The 19,418-nt window shown below is 46.7% G+C and overlaps 1 protein-coding gene across 1 annotated transcript in view; it reads right to left on the bottom strand.

Annotated features, from left to right (window-relative positions):
- Positions 1 to 19,418, bottom strand: part of nr6a1a (nuclear receptor subfamily 6, group A, member 1a) — a gene marked incomplete at both ends in the record, with an annotated part of 125,451 nt that overhangs the window by 75,167 nt on the left and 30,866 nt on the right. The window contains one exon of the mRNA XM_079250968.1: positions 18,453 to 18,500. Within this exon, the coding sequence (XP_079107094.1) occupies positions 18,453 to 18,500 (48 nt within the window). The remainder of the gene's footprint in view (positions 1 to 18,452; positions 18,501 to 19,418) is intronic.

The following is a 19,418-nucleotide window of genomic DNA, read 5'->3' as shown; positions in this document are numbered from 1 at the left end:
CCAGCTGCTGCCCCGCTCCACCGGGGGAGAGCCGGGACGGGGAGGGGGGTGACACCAGCCTTTAGACCACAGTTTTTAGGGGGTCACCATGCTTCACTTCATGAATGCCTCTCAATGTGCTCACCTAGCGGCTCTCTCTCTCTCAGGGAACCCCCAGCATGCTTTGCAGGTCAGAGGAAAAAACAGGCAGCCGAGACGTTGGTTGAGTTAAAAAAAAATCAGGAAAAATGTCTTTATTTTCCAGCTGATTTACATATTTTACTTTCATGCAGAGGTTTTCTAAATCTTCTAAACTCAGAGAATCAGCGGCTTGCTGAGTTTTTAGGTGAAGACAAAGGAACTGGCGGGAGCGAAGTGGAAACGCAGGAGGTGGTTCAATACAGAAAGTCAGAAAAGAGGAAGAAAAAGACAAACAGCTATTTTCACAGAGCTTTTTATTTTCTATTCTCCTTTTCACTGGTTTTCCCTGCTGGTTTGTCTCGTGGGGGTCACTGGGTTTGGAATGTATTTGGTGACAGGAAATGCTGGCTGTCCCGATGTCTTTTCTTTTTCTTTTTTTTTTTCGTCCCGGTCCGCTTTTGTCCAAAGCTCTTAATCCACTGCAAAAAGCTGTGTGCATGAGGGAGTAGCAACAACTGACACAAACATCTCTCTGGATCACAGATGTACAGCCCGGCTGCTGCCACGTCACAGGAAATTTAAAAAAAAATAATAATAAAATAAAAAAAGGGGGCTTGACATGGTAATAAATGTGGATTGATATCTAAGAGCTGATGATGATGAGGAGGAGGAGGAGGAAAAGCTGCTATATTAAGCTAAAAAAAAACCAAAAACAAGTGTTGTTGCTTTCAAATAAAAAACAACAGCCTGGAGCTGTTTTTAAGGAAAAGAAGGAAACGTGCACATCTGAGGAAAGCGGAGAACAAGTCGTTCTGAGATGCCTCTACAAGTAGAGTCATGTTGCGCATCAGGCCTCGCTACCGCCACAAGCTGGCAGTCCTCCTGTCCAATCAGCTCGGCCTTTCAGAGAGGCGCAGGCCGCGAACCTCCGCGCGGCGGCGGCTGACACGCCGCGTTGTGCCTCCCTGTGAGGAAGAGGAGGAAACGCGGAGCTGTCGGTGAGACGAAGCTGTTTGTGATGAAACGCAGACGATCACGTCTGGACTCTGCTGAGGGGAACTTGGGATTTTATTCTGTCTGTCGCAGCGTTTGGGACGTAGGTTTGTGAAATCCAGCGTCACTTGTTGATCAGCTGGTGGGTCCAGAGAAGGCAGCGGTTGTGTAACGGCTTCTGTGACCCCGGCACCTCAACACCCGCCTGGCCCCTGAGCCGAGGCCTGGGTGGACTTTGGTCCTAGGCTTGGGACTGCGTAAGCCCCGCTGCACCCCGCGCCCCCTCCCGGGGCCTGTGTGGATACCTGGATTTGAATAGAAACCAGACAGCGATGCCCCCCCCCCCCTCGGTCAGCGCTGCGGCGCGGGACAATGAGGATTTGTTGGTGCTCAGCCTGAGACAAAGCGTACAGCTCCCCGGCCCCGGAGTGTACCAAGCGTAAGCACAGGCGGGCAGGACACCAGCAGGGGGGCCTGGGTGGGGGTTGGAGGGTGTGTTTGTGCGAGCGAGTTGGGGTGGGGTGGGGGGTGGGGGGGTGGGGGGGGGTAGTTTGGAGGGCTGGGATTAGCAGACAAGAGCTCAGAGATGGGGGATGGGGGCCTGAAACCAACAGGAAATTACTGCCTTTGATGAGGCAGATTCACGCAGGCTGAACTCCTCTGCCCCCCCCCCCCCCCCCTCCCCCTCCCCAACCAGATAGAAAAAGATTAAAAAAAAAAAAAAAAAAACCTGTTTGAGTAGAAAATGTCAAAACATTTCAAGACCCCCATGTGTGCCCCTCTCTGCCTTCCCAGCGCTGTTTAGTCTGGACACAGGTGCGAAGCAAACACTTAGAAAGTTCCTGAATTCCTCCACCCCCCCCATCATTTCCCTCCCCATCCTCAGACGCCAGCCCCCCCCAAACATGTCATGAGAATCCTGTTAGGCTCCGGGTCCATCTGACCCAGTTTCACCCGCTGAAAAGTGGCAGCTAAGTCCGCATCACGCCGCCGGGCGGCCGCCGGGCGACCGCCGGGCGACCGCCGAGCGACCGCCGGGCGACCGCCGAGCGACCGCCGGGCGACCGCCGGGCGACCGCCGGGCGACTGCAGACCTCTCAGCTGCTTCCACACAAACATCCGCAGCAGGTGAAGGCGGGAAGGACATGGTCTCCATGGAGACGTCGTTACATCAGAGCTAAATGAAAGTGTGAAGTCTTTCACTCCCTCTCGTCTCTATGTGGATCTCCTGAAACGTCCCGCGTGGACGTTGTTGCTTCGGCATGTGCGTTCCGGAGCGTGAGGGGAGATGAAAATGTGTGTTCAGTGAATATCAGGGTCGATTAGAGAGCCTCGTCTGGTCGGGCTTCAGCAGATTAGACAGGCGGAGCAGATACAGGCCGCGGGCTGGTCGTCTGGCGTTCTGACCCACATTGCTCTGATGTGCGCGTCACTTCCTATTACGCTGACGATTGGACGCCACATCAGCTGAGAGCGTACCCTCCCCAGGGGCGAGGCCTGGCTGCCTGTAACCTCACGCTGGCGTGCAGCAGTCCGGCTGCTTGGCCACAGGAAGTGTTGATGAGTCACGGCGAGGCGCTGCCGCCCCGATCCTCCGACCTGCGTGACCTTGATGCTAATACACTAATAACCACGCTTCAAAACGTCAAGTTGGATGATGAAAGGCTCATCAAAGCGAGTCCAAATTAAATCGACGGCGGCTTTAAATAAAATCAGCGAGATCTTCATCTTCTTCTGGATGAAGATGAAGCCTCTCCTCCTGCAGGTGAAGCTCAGTGCAGGGCAAAGCTTGATCTCCCGACACTTCAAGAAACACTCATGTCAGAAATCAGCCTGTCGACGGCGTGTGTGTGTGTGTGTGTGTGTGAAGCGTAAGAGGTCTTGGTGGCGGATCTGCAGCTGGCTGACTGAGACAGGTCTGTTTGCCGGCTGCCTTAGAGATAATTGGCAGCTATGGAGTGAAAAGCGGGCTCAGCAACAGATAAGAGCCTTGTGGAAAGCTCCATAATCAGCACGGATTAGCAAATGATAAATCACGGGTTCACACAAGTATGCTGTCACTGCTAGGTAGGAAGGAGAGAGGGATCTGAAGAGGAGTGGGAGAGAGGAAGAGGGGAGACGGAATTGCAGGGAAGATGTGGATGTTTTTGCTGTAATTCAAAAGAAAAACATAATAATAGCATCTAGCAGGTCAGCAGGAGCGGCAGGCGGAGAGGGGGAACGAAAAAGAGGAGAAATTAAAAGCTCTGCCAACACTCCAGCTAATACAATCTTCTGCCTGTCAGATTACCTTCTTTAATCCAGAAAGGTTTAACGCCTCTTAGAAATCTGAAAGGAGACATGAATTCAGCAGAGATTTCCCTCTACTGGAGCGGGAGGAGGTGGTGATGATGGGGGGGGGGGGGGGGTTAAGTCTCGGAGCATCTCTCTGAAGCACCGGCCTCCACAACTCTGTCGTCAGACTGCCTCGCAGAGGATCAGCCGCTTCGGAAAAGCAGCCGCCACTTCCGCCGCAGCGCTCGACTTAGCGCCGACGGTCCTGCGTTTAAGCAACTCTAAATATATCCCGCGTGCACGTGCTCGTGCACATCCTGCGTTTTATCCAATCGTTCATCTTTCATCAATACAGCGGCACAAAAAGATGAGCTTAACTTGGGCTTAGGCGCCACTGATCAGATCAACGGCGCACAACGCATCGAGGACACAGTGTCCTTAATGCTGGTCCGATGCAGTGACATGCCCCCCCCACCCCACCCCTCCTCCTGGGATGGGGTGCTTTTTAATGCTTTTTAATGTTTGTCACGCTAACAACAACTTGATTATGAGGCTTTATGAGAAAAAGGTGCAGCTGACAGTACGGAGAGACGGGATGAAGGTCCGGCGGGGCGCTAGCAGGGACAGCACCGGTGGCTCGGAGCTGCAGCCCGGTTTGCTAAACGAGGCGGGAAAAAGAAAGGCAAGGTTTACATTTTTGGTACATTCGTTTTTTCTTTGCTTTTTACTTCAAACGGCCGTCATTGTGCAGCTTTTACCCGAAGCCACTCTATAGTGGACTTTACCGTGTTTCTGCTCCTGATTTGGATCAGCTATGTCTGTCAGTCTAAGACGGCACAGGCGGCGTGCGCGCAGAATAAAGCTCGATCGCTATCCAGGTCATTCCCGTGCCGACTCACCCTGCTGGCTGCGACTGATAACAGAAATACCAAATCAGGAATTTCAGTCCTTCTCTGTTCTGTGCAGTTTCTGAACCTCTTGGAATCAGCATGGCCTGCATGGCGGGCGGGGTGGGAGCGGTGGGCGATGCTGGCGACGGCCCGGCTCTCTGCCGCAGTCAGGGCTGCAGTGACGTCGAATGCCAGACACACGGTGGGAAGCTTTGCATCGACTGCACTGATTAAAAACATGGATTATGTGCCATAAGTATCTGTTGTGTAACCTTTTGTTTGGGAATCCTCAAAGATGCGTTTGTTGGCGGTGTATTTCTGCATCACTTCAGTTAATTACCAGCAGAGCTCCCAGTAAAATGCGCTGGTCTGAGGGCAGACCACGGCTGTGAGCTTTGACAATGGTGTTGAAAAGTGGCCGAGTCTGACCGGGGGATAAAGTCTGCTGGTGATAAAAAGTGGCAGCAGGCACCAGAGAAGCGTCACGCTTAAATCCAGAAGACAACCACAAAGGGCTTTCTCATCCTGCTTTGTTAGGATCCTCAAATCGGCTGAGAAAAAAAGAAAAGCCTGGGATACATATTCATCAGCTTTGCTGCTCTGAAATGAGCGAAAGGAGCCAACGAAGCTTTGGAGAAGAGAAGGGGGCGACGTACAGAGTGGATAAGTCAACCAGAGCCAGATCGACGCCAGGTTAAAGGTGCACGGCAGAGAGGGGAAAAGCAAAAAGCAGAAGCAGCAGCCGTGCACGTCAGTCGGCCTGGGAATAACGTCAGCGTACAGCCAGGCGGCGGTGCCGACATCGGAGCTGGCCACAGTTAAGGTTGGAAGTGAAACTCCTGGAGTTTTGGCAGGATGGCGCATGGCACGTGGAGGCAGGGTGTTTCTGGAAAGGCTTGGCATCCAGCCTGAAGGAGTCCCTGCGCAGCAGCAGGACCGCTCTGAACACCGCCGCTTCAGCCTGGCGGGCTTTTCCAAGGTTTACACACTTTTACCCACCGCAGGGTCCAAAGAAAATCACCAGAAAAACCAAAGTCCGTCCACATGAAGAGATCCTTTAAGTCGGGTTTCCATGCACAGCTGAGAGCTGAAACTTTCATACCACAGTATCAGGCCAACAAGGCCCGACAGTTAAATGACAAACTGTGTGCAGTGTGTGGTAAATACGGCGCTCAACCAACCCCAACATGTTTACCAACGTGGACAAGTTCAACCCGCACCGTTATGTAAAAGACTCTTTCCCAACAGCCACGGCAGCATGACAGCTAAATGTGATGCTAAGTGACCCCGCCGCTCCGCTAAATCTCATTATAAACTTCTTAATTCAGGCAGATATTAAAATGTCCGATGTGACTTAAAGCCTATTTTGCGACTGACGTGGCAATTAAGGCCTATTTGTTGAATCTGATTGAGTTTGCTCACGAAGAGGATCACTCACAGCACGAGTGATTTCAGCGATCTAATCTCTGCGTGCACTTCCATTAGGAGATGTCTGACTGTGCCAGCAGATTGTATAATAATAATTGTCCGGATGCATGATGGGAGTGTGTGTGTGTGTGTGTGTGTGTGTGTGTGTGTGTGTGTGTGTGTGTGTGTGTGTGTGTGTGTGTGTGTGTGTGTGAGAGCAAATGCTGGCAGCCGCCCAGCCTGAGTATTTTTGAACAGGCATGTGAGCTATGCTGGGAGTGTCAGGTTTACTGTGGACACGCTTAAGCGCATAATATTTGTACAGTCAGAGGAAATGGAGAGATATCGGGCAAGTTTTGGGGGTCCAGCAGGAAGCGACGCGACGGATTTCCTTACATCAATTCGGCTCGCAGTGAGAAAAGGAAAGTGAAAGAAATAAAGTGACCTGTGAAAGCGGAGCGCCTCCATGGGAAGCAGCGGCGGTTTCATGCTGCAAGGGGCTGCTGGAATGTAGGGGTGTGGCGCTTTTTAGGGGTGGTTTCGAATGGATGAATACATTCGCCTCCTCATCCAGAGACTCCATCAGCATTTTCAGCTCGCGGCTTTGTCAGATTTTACCTCCAGCTTAACCTGCCCCAGCTGGCTGACCTCAGGCCTAACCAGCAGGAACAGGATGTACAGCCTCCGTCCAGCTGGGTTCTAGTCTGAGAGTAGATTCCCACATTTTAGCCCCGCTCGGTGTGTGTGCAGGCCTTAAAAAGTGGTTCCGCTGATCACTTTTTGTGTGTTTTTACTGTAAACCTTCATATGTTTTGATGAGAATGGTCGTTTTGTCTAATCCACGTGATCCAACACAACTGACGTTTGTTCCCTTAAACAAATCTGAGCTCATTTTGCAGACTTCTGTGCATCGCTGGTCTTGTTTCAGGCAGCCCTGACTCCTGGCTGCAGACCAGCCAGCTATGCAGCACGACACACAGAGTACACAGTGTGCTTCTTATTGTCCAACCCCTGGAATGTGCTGACGACGCAGGGTTCACACTGGTTCAGTCACACTGTTGCACTGTTCGCTCGGGTCCCGTCAGGCTCTCATGCTTGCCCAGCTATTTTTACACGTTACACTTTTGCAAGTTTGTCCGTTATGCAAAGTTTCTGGGGACCGCGCCAGTGGTGGTATTATGAAGATTCTTGACGTGGAAGTACCGCCACGCCTCGAACAGATGCATGAGTCAGTGTGCGTGCAGCCAGTTAACGTATATTTCCCATAACTTCTCATGCAGTGCAGAAAGAGCGGAAGTCAGTTCACTCAAAAAGTGGGGGGAGAAGAAAAAAAAAAAAAAAAAAAGAATGAAAAAAGCCTCTGTGTGTGTGTCGGGCAAACAGCCAAACGCTACAAGTGCCAAGGAGGGAAACCAGTGAAGCCCGAGCCAGAGGGACTGAACATCCAGCATTCCCACCTTGTCTGTGCAGAAAAACTCTGAATAAAACCAGGAAAATGTGGGAGAATTTATGAATAAAGATGTTTTACTCAACATTTGGTTAAAACGTCTGAGAGATCAGAAGGACTTGGAAAAAATAGCTTCCAATTTTTCCAATATTTATCTTTGTAAACATTATATTTAATGTTCTGATTGAATTTCAAGCTGAATTCATCGTGAAGAAGTGGTCGAGCTGCACCCACATGGCCCGAACTCTGGAAATAATCCACGGAACGCAGGAAACTGAGGAATGTTTTCATACTATACTGCGGTAATAATGATGTCTTCTCCATGGTCAGTGAACTGTGTCAAACTGGGAGAGAGTGAATTGTGCTTCTCTTCTCAGAGTGATCATTCATTATGCAGCGAGCAGGACAGCGCAGCTCCTTTCTGAACCAACAGCAGGATATGCACCTCCAGATCGCTCCTTTTCCATCCAGCAGAACACAAACCCCCCCCCCCACGGCCAGTTGCATCATGCCTTCCCCGCCTGCCAGACAGGTAGCCGCCACAAAACGCCTGAACCTCGACGTAGAAACGGCGATGCGGAGCAAACAAAATGTTCCAAATCTCTTCTTCTGTGTTGAGGGAAGCATGGAGAACAGAGGCAGACAGACAGACAGACAGACAGGGAGAGCATTAATAAAACATGACTGCATGATTTTTCCAACCTCAAAGAGGCGAACACAGGAAGGCGCCCTCCCAAAGCAGTAGCTGAGGTTCAGCGGCGGGTAAAGGGAGCAGTAATCTGCAAGAAGCTCGCCGCTGCAGCGCTCTTGTTGAAGCTGTGGGGCACAGCGGCGTTCTCTGATCACGCTCTGATTCGCCTCCTTCACGACTGTCAACGTCTTCCCTCTGTTCATGCCTTTCCTTTTCATCCTGTTTCTCGCTGCAGGCTGGAAGTGAGGGGAGCGCGTGCTCGTCTGAGTGCAGGAGGTGAGAATGATGCCGCCATGACGGCGTTCGCCGTGTCTGCAGGGCTGGTCTAAATCTTTGCATCATCACCTCTCCTGCTGACGTCATTCAAGCCGCCGCGGCAACAAGGGTGGCAACACGTCCTGGCATAGAAGTGCTCCATGTAGGCCAAGAAAAACAGAAGCAGACACACACACACACACACACACACACACGAGGACTCGCAGCACAAACACATCCAGATCCTCTTTTGTATTTTCCACTGTTGTAACCGTGTGTTGACATCTGAGGTGGAAAACGCCGGCAGGTCTGACATCACAGCGGCTTGCAGACATCACAGCATGTGTTTAGATTGGAACTACAGACATGGGGAAGACGTGTGCTCTAACTACGGGACGGGAGAGGCGGATTTTCCACTGCCGTCAGATCAGCCGCCTCAGAACTTTATAGGTTCTTTTGCTGCCAAAAGCTGCATCTGCTGTTTAAACATCAGCCGAACAGCCGCACTGCAGTGCCCACGGGGAACATTCAACGCTGTCGGTGAGTTTGTGCTCTGACCAAAACCATCGACCGTTGACTGTACCCCGAGAGACACCACAGGACACGCGCCGCTGCGGATCTAACCTGCGACCGGCGGAATCTGCAGGACGCATCTCGCCCGACACCAGGTCAGCTGTGACGCAGATGTTCACCTTAAGGCTGCAATAAACATTCATTGCTGTCGGTGGGTTTACACAAGAACAACTCACTGATCAATGAATGCAGACTGCGGTTCAAACACCCCTGTGGCGGCCGCGCGCCGATGCTGAGGCGGAACACTAACAAATATTATTTTACCGCTTAAACTATAGAAAGTTTAGGATGATTAAGCATCTTCTCAGGACTTGAAGCGGTCTTGGTTTGGGACGATCCCCTCAGCAGAGAGAGGAAACAGAGCAGAGGCGGGTTATTCTGGGTAAGAGGACGACGCTGATGAACTGGTCTTTTCTCCTCCAATGTGTTAACAGTGGAAGGAGGGGTTTTTAAAAACCAATAAATCTGCAGAACCAGAAGATACTGGAAAAAAACAGCAAACAAAGCTGGAAGCTTCTAGTGGAGCAGATCTTCACATTATAACGTCTTTTTTTTTTTCTTCTTTGTGACCCTTCATCGGCTCTGAACAGGTGATCTGCTCTTCAACGCTCAGCACGCCGCTCAGACGCCATGACAAAACACGCTTCATTCCCAGCAGATGGAAAATGTCATGGACAGCGTGGCGTGTGAATTCAGCCTGCCGTCCAGAAAAGGCAGTTTCCCTTCAGCCACGGCGCTGCTTTCACATTTCCTGCTGCCGCGTCTCGCCGTGCAGACATCAGTTCACGCTGACGGGTCCGAGCACCAACATTTCAGGTTCGGAAACTTCTGCTCTCGTTCCCACCAGGATGAAGTCTAATAAAAGCTGAATTGATTCCCGTCTGAGTGACCATGAGGACTCAGATCTGGCGTTCTGGTCTGCAGATTTACACAAACACAACTGGACGCCTTTTCTCCTCATGTCTTCACAGTGTTTAGCATTTTCACCTGATGTGCATCATCCTCCGTGATGAAGGGTTTGTGGACTGAAGTCTGCAGTCTGTTCCCGTCCTGCTCACCGACACAAACTAATAACAACAAACAAGAGACTCTCCAACATCAACCAAAGCACTTCAGTTTTTCTTCCTGTTTTTCATCACGTAATAAACTTCCAGTTCTACATTTTAGGCTTGTTTCTATTGACTCTAAAAGGTCTTTAAATGTGTGCTTGGATGGCCGACACCAAACAGTCAACAGTTTTCTCCCGTTGTTCTTCCTGACACGTTGTCCCACGTGCAGCACCGTAACCTCCTCTCATGCATCCCTTCTTCCAAACTCACCTGCTGACATCTTTCCTTCATTATCAGCCCTAAACTACTCATCTTTTTATTATTAAGTATTTTGGGTTATTTTTTCTTCAATGATGCAAAAGTGGAGGTAAATGTGAAAGTTGTTTCTTTTTAAACTTCCCTTTTCTCTGATTCAGAGTTTTGGTTATTTTAACGTATTGAATTGAAAAGATTGAGGAGTAAAAATGAGAAGAAATTGTTTTGGTTTTTTTTATTCATGACAGAAAACAACGGATGTTCGTTCTGCATTATCTGTATTATAGAAGATCTTTCCCTTCAACACGTCATCATCCGCTTTTTTAAAAACAACTTTTTTCTCTTTAAAGAGTGGAATCCTGTCAACACCATGTTCTGTCGGGCCGAGCCTCTTCTGCAGACGCCGTTATCCTCCTTTATTCCACATTCAGCAGGTTTGATGGCCGAGCAGGTAACGGGTCGCTCATAGCCGGCTTCAAACCATGACCCAGATGTTAAATTCCTCAGCTTCTTCCTGATTTTCCGTCCCGAGCTGCAGCCCTCCTTCCCCCTGCTCACCCGCTTACTCAGCCAGGAAATCAAACGTGCGAAAGGAGCTCGAAAATCCTGTCGGCTAAGTTCCGTCAAGCCGCCGCCGCTCCTCCATCCTGATATCCTTTTGACCTACAATTCCCACCTCTCTGCGATACTCCAGGAATTCTCCGTCTGTCCCTGTCAGGGGTTTTTTCCTAAAGACGTGCTTTTAAAAAGGTCTGCTGCTGTAATTAAGGACAGTCGGCTGAATCTACTGGAACCAGTGACCGGCGCAATTCATTCTCCCTCAAATAAACTCTTAAATGTGTATGCTTTTACTAAACAAAACAATTTGTCCGAGCCATCGGCCTCGCTGCTGCGGTTCAGTGATTGGAGGAGATATGGACATATGGAAATAATCTGGCTGTAATTGGCCTGCAAGGTTATGTTAACATGCTGGGAAATTTCAAACACATGAGTGAGTTGCAGCCCGAGCGGACCAAAAGGTGCACTTTTTGTTCTTATTTTAGAATATTTACAGTTTAAAAATGTCAGAGGGGAAATGAAACACAAAACAATTCATTATTTGTTTTAATAAGAAAAAAAATATTCATATTTAAAAATGATTAGTTTGTATAAAAGCTCCGAAGTCAGATTTAGGTTCAATGTGAAGGTATAAATGTAAGAATTCATTCTAACAACAAATCGTCCTATTAGAAAAGGACTTTCTAGCATCTCAGCATTTTGTAAAAAGCTCAGCGACTCTGCAGCATTTTCAAAATCTGTGGAAACTGGGATCCATTACTGGCTTCAAATGGGGGATTAATCTACAAATAAGTGAATTAAATGTCAGTGGCGGTTTACTGCAGCTTTGAATAATGCTGCATATCTACAAAGGCCTGCGAGCAGCGAGGAGACGCCGTTTGCTGCATTTACTGTATTAGGGCCACACAACAGTCCGTGTGTTTATCCCTGTGGAGTTGGGCTTTGTCATAACACACAGTGAAGTTATAGGCACTGACATTGGGAACAGCGTGACCCACTTCTCTGTGACCTGGAAACACTCCGCAGGCTGACCCCGACTTTAACACCAACGCAAGTTGCATCAAGTGGAAGAAAAAGGGACAGAAAATGAAATCTAGGCTAATCATGAATTATTAAAGCTAAAATGATAAGAAAGCACAGAGGTCAGCAGCAGTAGCAGCTCCCAAAACACGGCAGCGCTGGCCATGCACGTTCAGAGTGCACACGTCTGGGGCACCCAGGGGAGAGAAGCATGAAGAAAACGAAGTGAGAGAAAATGGCTACAAATCCTCTTTCATTTTTATCATTCATCCATTTATCTAAACATTCACCGCAGTTAAACGCTGCCCTGAGGCTCACACTGAAATCCACTTTAAAAGAGGGGGAAAACACGGGGCACAAAGGAACAAAGGAGGGGGATGTGAGGCAGTGTCATGTGTTTGGCTGCCTTGCTGCGCAGCTTGTAGGAAAATGAAAACCCGGTGATCTTGAATGACTTTTGGACACAGCCATATGAACTTAGCCCAGTTATGTGAGGACAAAGGAAAGGCATGTGCTGGGATCAAGCCAAGTACTTCCATATGGGTGTTGAGTTCATTGGGTCCAGGTGGCAATATGGGAGTAAACACCACAGCAGAGGTTCAGCATGGATCTAGCGCCCCCCTGTGGCCAGAATGCTGCAGTGCAGCAGGACCATCAAACCGGGAAGGTGGGTTCAAGAAAACCAACACATGTCCAAGCAAACAGAATGACTTATGATAAAACTTCCTTCATACACAGGAAGTTTAATTATAAGATGTAATAAAATACCTTTTTGCCCTGTACATGTGTACCGTAGGCTAATGAACACATGATGATCCTTTGATGCATCTCTACAAAGATTATTTACCAATCACTCAACAAAACGTCAGGATAGATATGGGGGGAAAAAAATGAATAAGATCTCATAAAACCATATACTATTAACAACATGAACACTGTTTAAGTTGTAGAAACAGAGATTTTACAGGAGCTTTTCAATCTGAAGCCACATCTGGCGACATCTGTAAAAAGCTGGAACAGGAGCAACAAAAGGCTGGAAACATAATGGAGACAAATCCAAACAACTGGAGGAGCAACTGGCAACAGGTCAGTAACACGACGGGGTATGAAAGGAGCATTTCAGAGGCAGAGTCTCTCAGAAATGCTGGAAGTTTTTAGTGGTTTCAGTGTTAAACTGAGAGTAAAGATCCGACCATCTATGTAGAATATCACCAAAGGGTTTATAGAGTCAGGAGGAAGATATTTATTATTTCACATGATTTGGAACTCACTGCACTCGGTTTTTAATTTTATTTTACAACTGAGGTTGCTGCTATGACTGAAGCTTAGCATTTTCCCAAGGCGAGGCGCTGAGGGGGTTAATGATTACCCGTGGAACAGATGCAGTCACCTCAGCACCCTGATACCTCCAGCCACCAGGGAGTAGACTGGAATCAGAGTTAAAGAGTTAAAAGCAGCCAGTCGAAATGTTCTTATAGGAGGGGGGTGGGGGCAAAAAAGAGCTTTAATGATGAATATAAAATGTGTTCAATTCAAGTCAACATCACTATGGTAACAACAAAGATGGAAGAGAATAAAGCGAATGGATGAATGCATCGGGGCAGCGTGCACAGCTGTTTCAGCTCAACCTGGACGGCCAACGTGGTCACCGTGACCATACCAGTGGAAAAAAGATGTACTCCAGAACTTCAGCAGTTTTCCCAGTGACCCCCCCTTTCTATGTCTCATTTACGTCTCTTTCTCTCTGTCCGCTCTTCCTCTGATAAGGATTTGGTTTATGGTGTGATCAAAATGGCAGGTGGGGTTACATCTGTTTGCAAGTGTGCGACACGGTGCATAAAGCACAACCAGGTTAAAACATTCCCTTGTCAGCCTCCAGAAGCTGTTGAGCCGTGACGGCTCCACAAATGCAGATAATAAATGTCACTGGGCCCTCAGACGATGTTTTAAGGTTGGAAAGTTACGTAATGCGCCTTCAACTGTCTCTGCGGAAGATCACTGAACATGTGAATACAGCTGAGACCACTGCACATGAACTGAAACGTGGCATTGCAGGTACAGCGTGTCAGAACGACTGACATCTGGTGGTGAAGATGACTGGACGGTGGTCGTCAGTGGCCAAAATTCCTCCAGGTAAACATGTTTTTATATCTGAGTGGATTCAGTGTTCTCAGCTGCAGCAATGCTCTACAGGTAACTAAGCCAGCATGTTGTACATGTGTACCGTTGTTTTCTATATGTCTTCTATGTGTACATGTGTACCTCTGTCTACTATGTGTACATGTGTACCTCTGTCTATTATGTTTACATGTGTACCTCTGTCTACTATGTGTACATGTGTACCGCTGTCTTCTATGTGTACATGTGTACCGCTGTCTTCTATGTGTACATGTGTACCGCTGTCTACTATGTGTACATGTGTACCTCTGTCTACTATGTGTACATGTGTACCGCTGTCTTCTATGTGTACATGTGTACCGCTGTCTTCTATGTGTACCGCTGTCTACTATGTGTACATGTGTACCTCTGTCTACTATGTGTACATGTGTACCGCTGTCTACTATGTGTACATGTGTACCTCTGTCTACTATGTGTACATGTGTACCTCTGTCTTCTATGTGTACATGTGTACCTCAGTCTACTATGTGTACATGTGTACCGCTGTGTACTACGTGTACATGTGTACCGCTGTGTACTACGTGTACATGTGTACCGCTGTGTACTACGTGTACATGTGTACCGCTGTGTACTACGTGTACATGCGTACCGCTGTGTACTACGTGTACATGCGTACCGCTGTGTACTACGTGTACATGCGTACCGCTGTGTACTACGTGTACATGCGTACCGCTGTGTACTACGTGTACATGCGTACCGCTGTGTACTACGTGTACATGCGTACCGCTGTGTACTACGTGTACATGCGTACCGCTGTGTACTACGTGTACATGCGTACCGCTGTGTACTACGTGTACATGCGTACCGCTGTGTACTACGTGTACATGCGTACCGCTGTGTACTACGTGTACATGCGTACCGCTGTGTACTACGTGTACATGCGTACCGCTGTGTACTACGTGTACATGCGTACCGCTGTGTACTACGTGTACATGCGTACCGCTGTGTACTACGTGTACATGCGTACCGCTGTGTACTACGTGTACATGTGTACCGCTGTGTACTACGTGTACATGTGTACCGCTGTGTACTACGTGTACATGTGTACCGCTGTGTACCGCTGCCAAAGAGGTCATGTTTTTACCACCATTTATCTGTTTGTGTTCAAGATAACTCAGAAAGTTATATATAGATTTTCATGAATTTTTCAGGAGTTGTTGGAAATGTGAAAAGGAAGAAGTAATTTAATGTTGGTGGTGATCCGGATCACCGTTTGGATTCAGGAATGTTTTAAAGGATTCTGGCTCTTGTTTACCTGCAAAACAGGCTTTTTCAAGATGTAAATAATCATTTCAATGCTTTATTTATTTGTTCTGTTTTCCTTTTGAGGCAAATTCTGTACAGCTTGGATATGACAGTATAGCTAAGTTTGAATGTTTCACAATAAATTAGTAGTAAGCTGTTAAGCTTAAATTTAACATTCAACTGGTTCAGGAGTCGTTCTTTTAACTTACAAAAGGACATCATGTTGGGACTGACTGGGAATCGGGGACATTCATATGATGAAAATGAAGAGAGTGGGGTAAAACATACTGGAGTCTGTAAAAAGAGCTGTGTCAACTGGAAGCACAGATGGTGGGCGGGACAGAAATAACCTTGACTAATCGAAAAAATTATTTACAGATTAGTCGACTATTAAAATAATCGTTAGTTGCAGCCCTAGTCTTGGAGCTTCTAGAGGTGTAGCATCCGTGAAAGCGCTTTCCAATCCACGAATTTTCCACCCAGACCCTGAAAACCAGTTGGAAGGATGGAGGGTGAGATGATCTTCCAATGACGTCTACAGAGACTTGAGTGTTACTTTGATGAAAACCCATATGTAGCTTTTCACTTGGTCACCTACTTCATTAAATATGTTAACAGATGTCCCCATGAAAGCAAGAATCACACAGATGCATTGTAGGGGTGGGCAATACTGAAAAATATAGTCTCGATCCAACACCAAATAAATAGTAGTGGGATCTGTGGGATTAATGCCTTAATTTCTAACATAATGAATGGATATCAGTTCTTAATCAAGGCATAAAAATCTGAACTAGGTCTCATCAATTCTCTAATCGAAAAAATTGTTATTAGTCGACTATTAAAATAATTGTTAGTTTCAGCCCTAATCATAAGTTATTTCAGTAAAGTGATGAACTCGCTGGCTACCAGCTACAGCAGGAAGCACCGCGCTGCCGGCGTTTTGGAGCATTTTGGCTCAACTTTCAGGTCCCAAAGTGTTGGCTTTGCTGGGTGTGTATCTTGGGGAAACTGTATCTTAGGGGCATTTTGATTATTGTACCCAGCCAAATCGGCTTTCCGTACATAGAAAGCACAAAGGACGTCTTTGGCACCCGGTAAGTTAATTACCAATAAAAAAAATTGGTTTTAATTGATTATTAGATTCTTTTAACTGACTTTTGTTTTTGTGACACACTCTTTTAATGATAAGTATTGTCAGGTACTGTCTCAGAACTGCTTAGTTTTCATAAATACATAAACAAATGAGCAAATAAAAATAATACAAATAAAACTTCCTGAAATGGTGACAGGAAATGCTACATTTTAGTTCTCATAAATGTAAACAGAAAATGCTTTTGGTGATGTTGAATAAACTGCGTGCATTTCTACCAGTTTTATTCTCACACTACCAGGCTCAAAATGTAAGATATGCAATAAAGACAAAGTCCCAGAAGCAAACATTCATCTGATTTTTCTTTTTCTTTTCATTTAAAGACATTTGATCACATGTAACTTGGATTTCAGGTAACCGAACCAGAAATCAGCCTCTGATAAACGGACCATGGGCAGCTCCATGACGACATACGCGTAACATATTTACGTGGGCGTGGTGTCTGGGACACCAAACTTTCTTATCCGAGATATGCAAGCTGACATGGGTTCTTCAGCTACAGGACTACCGCTGCAGACAGCTGTTGCCAACTCAGCTATTTGGCCCCTGACCTGGGTTTTTTGGTCACTGAATGGGGGTCTCAGAATTCCCACTCCTGTCACAGCATTTACAAGCTTGAGGAGCCTTGCTTCACCCCCCCTTGACCTCAGCATCACCCTTGCCCAGTGCATGCACTGAGGCATTCTGGGAGCAGAATGGGGCCAACAGAGAGAGAGAGCGCGGCCGTGGCTGCAAGCCCACCTCATCAAGTTTACAACCCAATCAGGCTCTGGCTCATAAATCCACGTGTTCTCCTACAGCAAGCAAACAATGCCGCCCATTCAGTGTGCGCAGGTTTAATAGTTCCTCTCCGGCTTCCTTCCACTGCCTAGCGACACAACCCCCTTCTCTTCCTCTCCGCTCTCACAGCTTTATAGAGGCCCGATGAGAAAGCCCACGTCGAAGGAGAGCTGCACACAATCAGGTCAGCGCTGAGTCACGGCGAGGTCAGCAGTTTCTGAACTGTGTCTGACCTCTGACCCCCTCCACGCTGCCACCTGGCGCTGCAATGGCAGCCGGAGAGTCTCGAGTGAACTTCGCCTGAACCTGGACCTTAACATTGGACCACTGCGTCATCCCTCCTCCTCTGCTGAGAGTTTCCTTCAGGGCAACCAGTCACACATTTCTCCCATTTTTACACCTCACATTTTTTCTGAGGGCACAAAACTGACAGGCTGCTATTTTCAGGACCCCATGTGTGATGACGCAGCTGACACTGCAAACTGAGGCAAACTTTCTGCATCTGGGTTCCTCCTGTTGCCGTTTCCGTTGGGCCTGCACCAAATTCACGCTGACCTTACCCGTTGGCAATAAAGTGGCAAAATGCTGCTTTTCAAAGACAAGGCTGCAGGAATTGTTGAGTTTATACCCCCCTCTTGTGGATCAGAGGGGGATATTATAGTCTCTTTATTAATTTCACATCTCTACCACAGGATGGAGCTCTTTGATGATTTTTTTCATGTCTTTCTTAGTGCCTATCTCTGGCATGTGATGTAGGGAAACCATGTCGGTGGTACGTGGCATCTAAATAAATGAAGTATGTAGTAAAAACATCTGCAAATGAAGAAGAAGCTAAACAGATCCAAAACCAAAGACTTGGCCGTTGACTTCAGGAGGATAAAAACACACCAGAGGTCACAACCATCTCTGGTCAAAATGTCAAACTAGAGCAGAGCTATAAATATTTGGGAACTGTGATTGACAGCTTACACAGCTTGGAGGAGAACTCTGAAGCAGTGTATAAAAAAATGGACATCAACGTTTGTTCTGCCTCAGAAAGCTGTCACGTTTTAATATTAACAAAACAACTCTCTGTCTTTTATTTTATCTTTTATTGAATCAATTTAGTCGTTTTCCTTGGTAGCCTGGTTTGGTAATTTTGCTCTGAAAGACAGAAATAAAGTCAGTCAGAGTATTAAATGGTGCAGCAGGCTGACTGGTGAGCCTCAGCTGAGTCTTGAGGCCCGGTACACCAGGTAGGTACAGCCTCTAACATTGTGAGCTGTGACTCCCACCCTTTATTCTCCCATCAGGACGCAGGTTCAGGTGCCGAGCTGCAGGACAAAACGTTGTAGGAACAGTTTTGTTCCATCTGCAGCAGTCCTCCTAAATCAATTTTAAGATTTTAAATAATTTTGATCTATTAATGTAACTATTTATTGATTTTTGATTTTGAGTTTTGAGTGAATGTCTGTTTATGTCTCTTCTGATACCAAACCAAACAACAAATCTATCTACAGGTACAAATAAAGCTGAACCTGAAACCAGTAAAGTTCACATGAGCAGGTAGATAAATGTCTGAACTCACCCATGCTGTCGTTGTGTTCGGGTTCCAGTGGAGGGTCACTGAACAAACCTGGTAAGAGATCACACAGATACAGGTTACGATCTGGAGAATTCATCAGGTGTTTCTGCTCAGAAACGTTCCTCACGCAGAGAAACTGGACAGATGTTTCTCAGCAATAAGAGATGGTCAAATTCTCTACTTCATCCTTTTCTTTTCTTATCTTTTCATTATATGACCTGTCCAAATAAATGTGCAAATACTGTAAATTTTGCTTTGCCAAATGGATTTTTATAGATACATAAAGGAAATTAAGCTTTGTGGATACAAGGCTTCCTTTGATATTTATTCTTTAATTTGTTTTCTGCTCAATCATGTAATAATACTGGATATGATGACAAGGAAAACAAAAAAATGTTGAGTAAACAGAAGAGAAAGAGAGTAGAGAAGAAAAAGAAAACAAAGATAGAAAAGACAGAAAATTACAGCAACAGTTTTTTGTTTTTTTTTTAATCAAGATCAAAACAGAAAAACTGGACAACGAGCTGCTGGAGAGAAACTTTATGGAAAACGTCCTACAGTAGGAAAACCAAGCAGAACATGATCAGGGACATCTAAAGGAAGACAAACTGAGAAATACACGAGGGAACAACAATAAAAAGTACATGAAAACATAACTGTAGCTTTTGGAAATGAAACCAGAAACTGCAGATTACTGTGCATTACCATATAAGCTTTTTGTGAGAGTTTGTGTGTGTGACTGCAAAATATAACAAATGAGTTGTGGCTAATTAAGGACTCAATCGACCAAACCCCCTCCAAGGATCAGACTAATATGCATTTAACACCTAGTCAAGTCAAATTTATTCTTAAAGCCCATTTCTACATAAAGGTCAACCTCAGTTGACCAAAGTTCTGTACAAAAAATAACGCAGATAAAATTCACAAGTCAATTATAAAATAAATAAACCAATGTATCTAATAAAACTA

The sequence above is a fragment of the Telmatherina bonti genome, assembly GCF_933228915.1.
Source record: "Telmatherina bonti genome assembly, chromosome: 13".
Lineage (NCBI taxonomy): Eukaryota > Metazoa > Chordata > Actinopteri > Atheriniformes > Telmatherinidae > Telmatherina > Telmatherina bonti.
The sequence above is the reverse complement of the archived record's forward strand: the minus strand, read 5'-3'. Positions and strand labels throughout refer to the sequence as shown.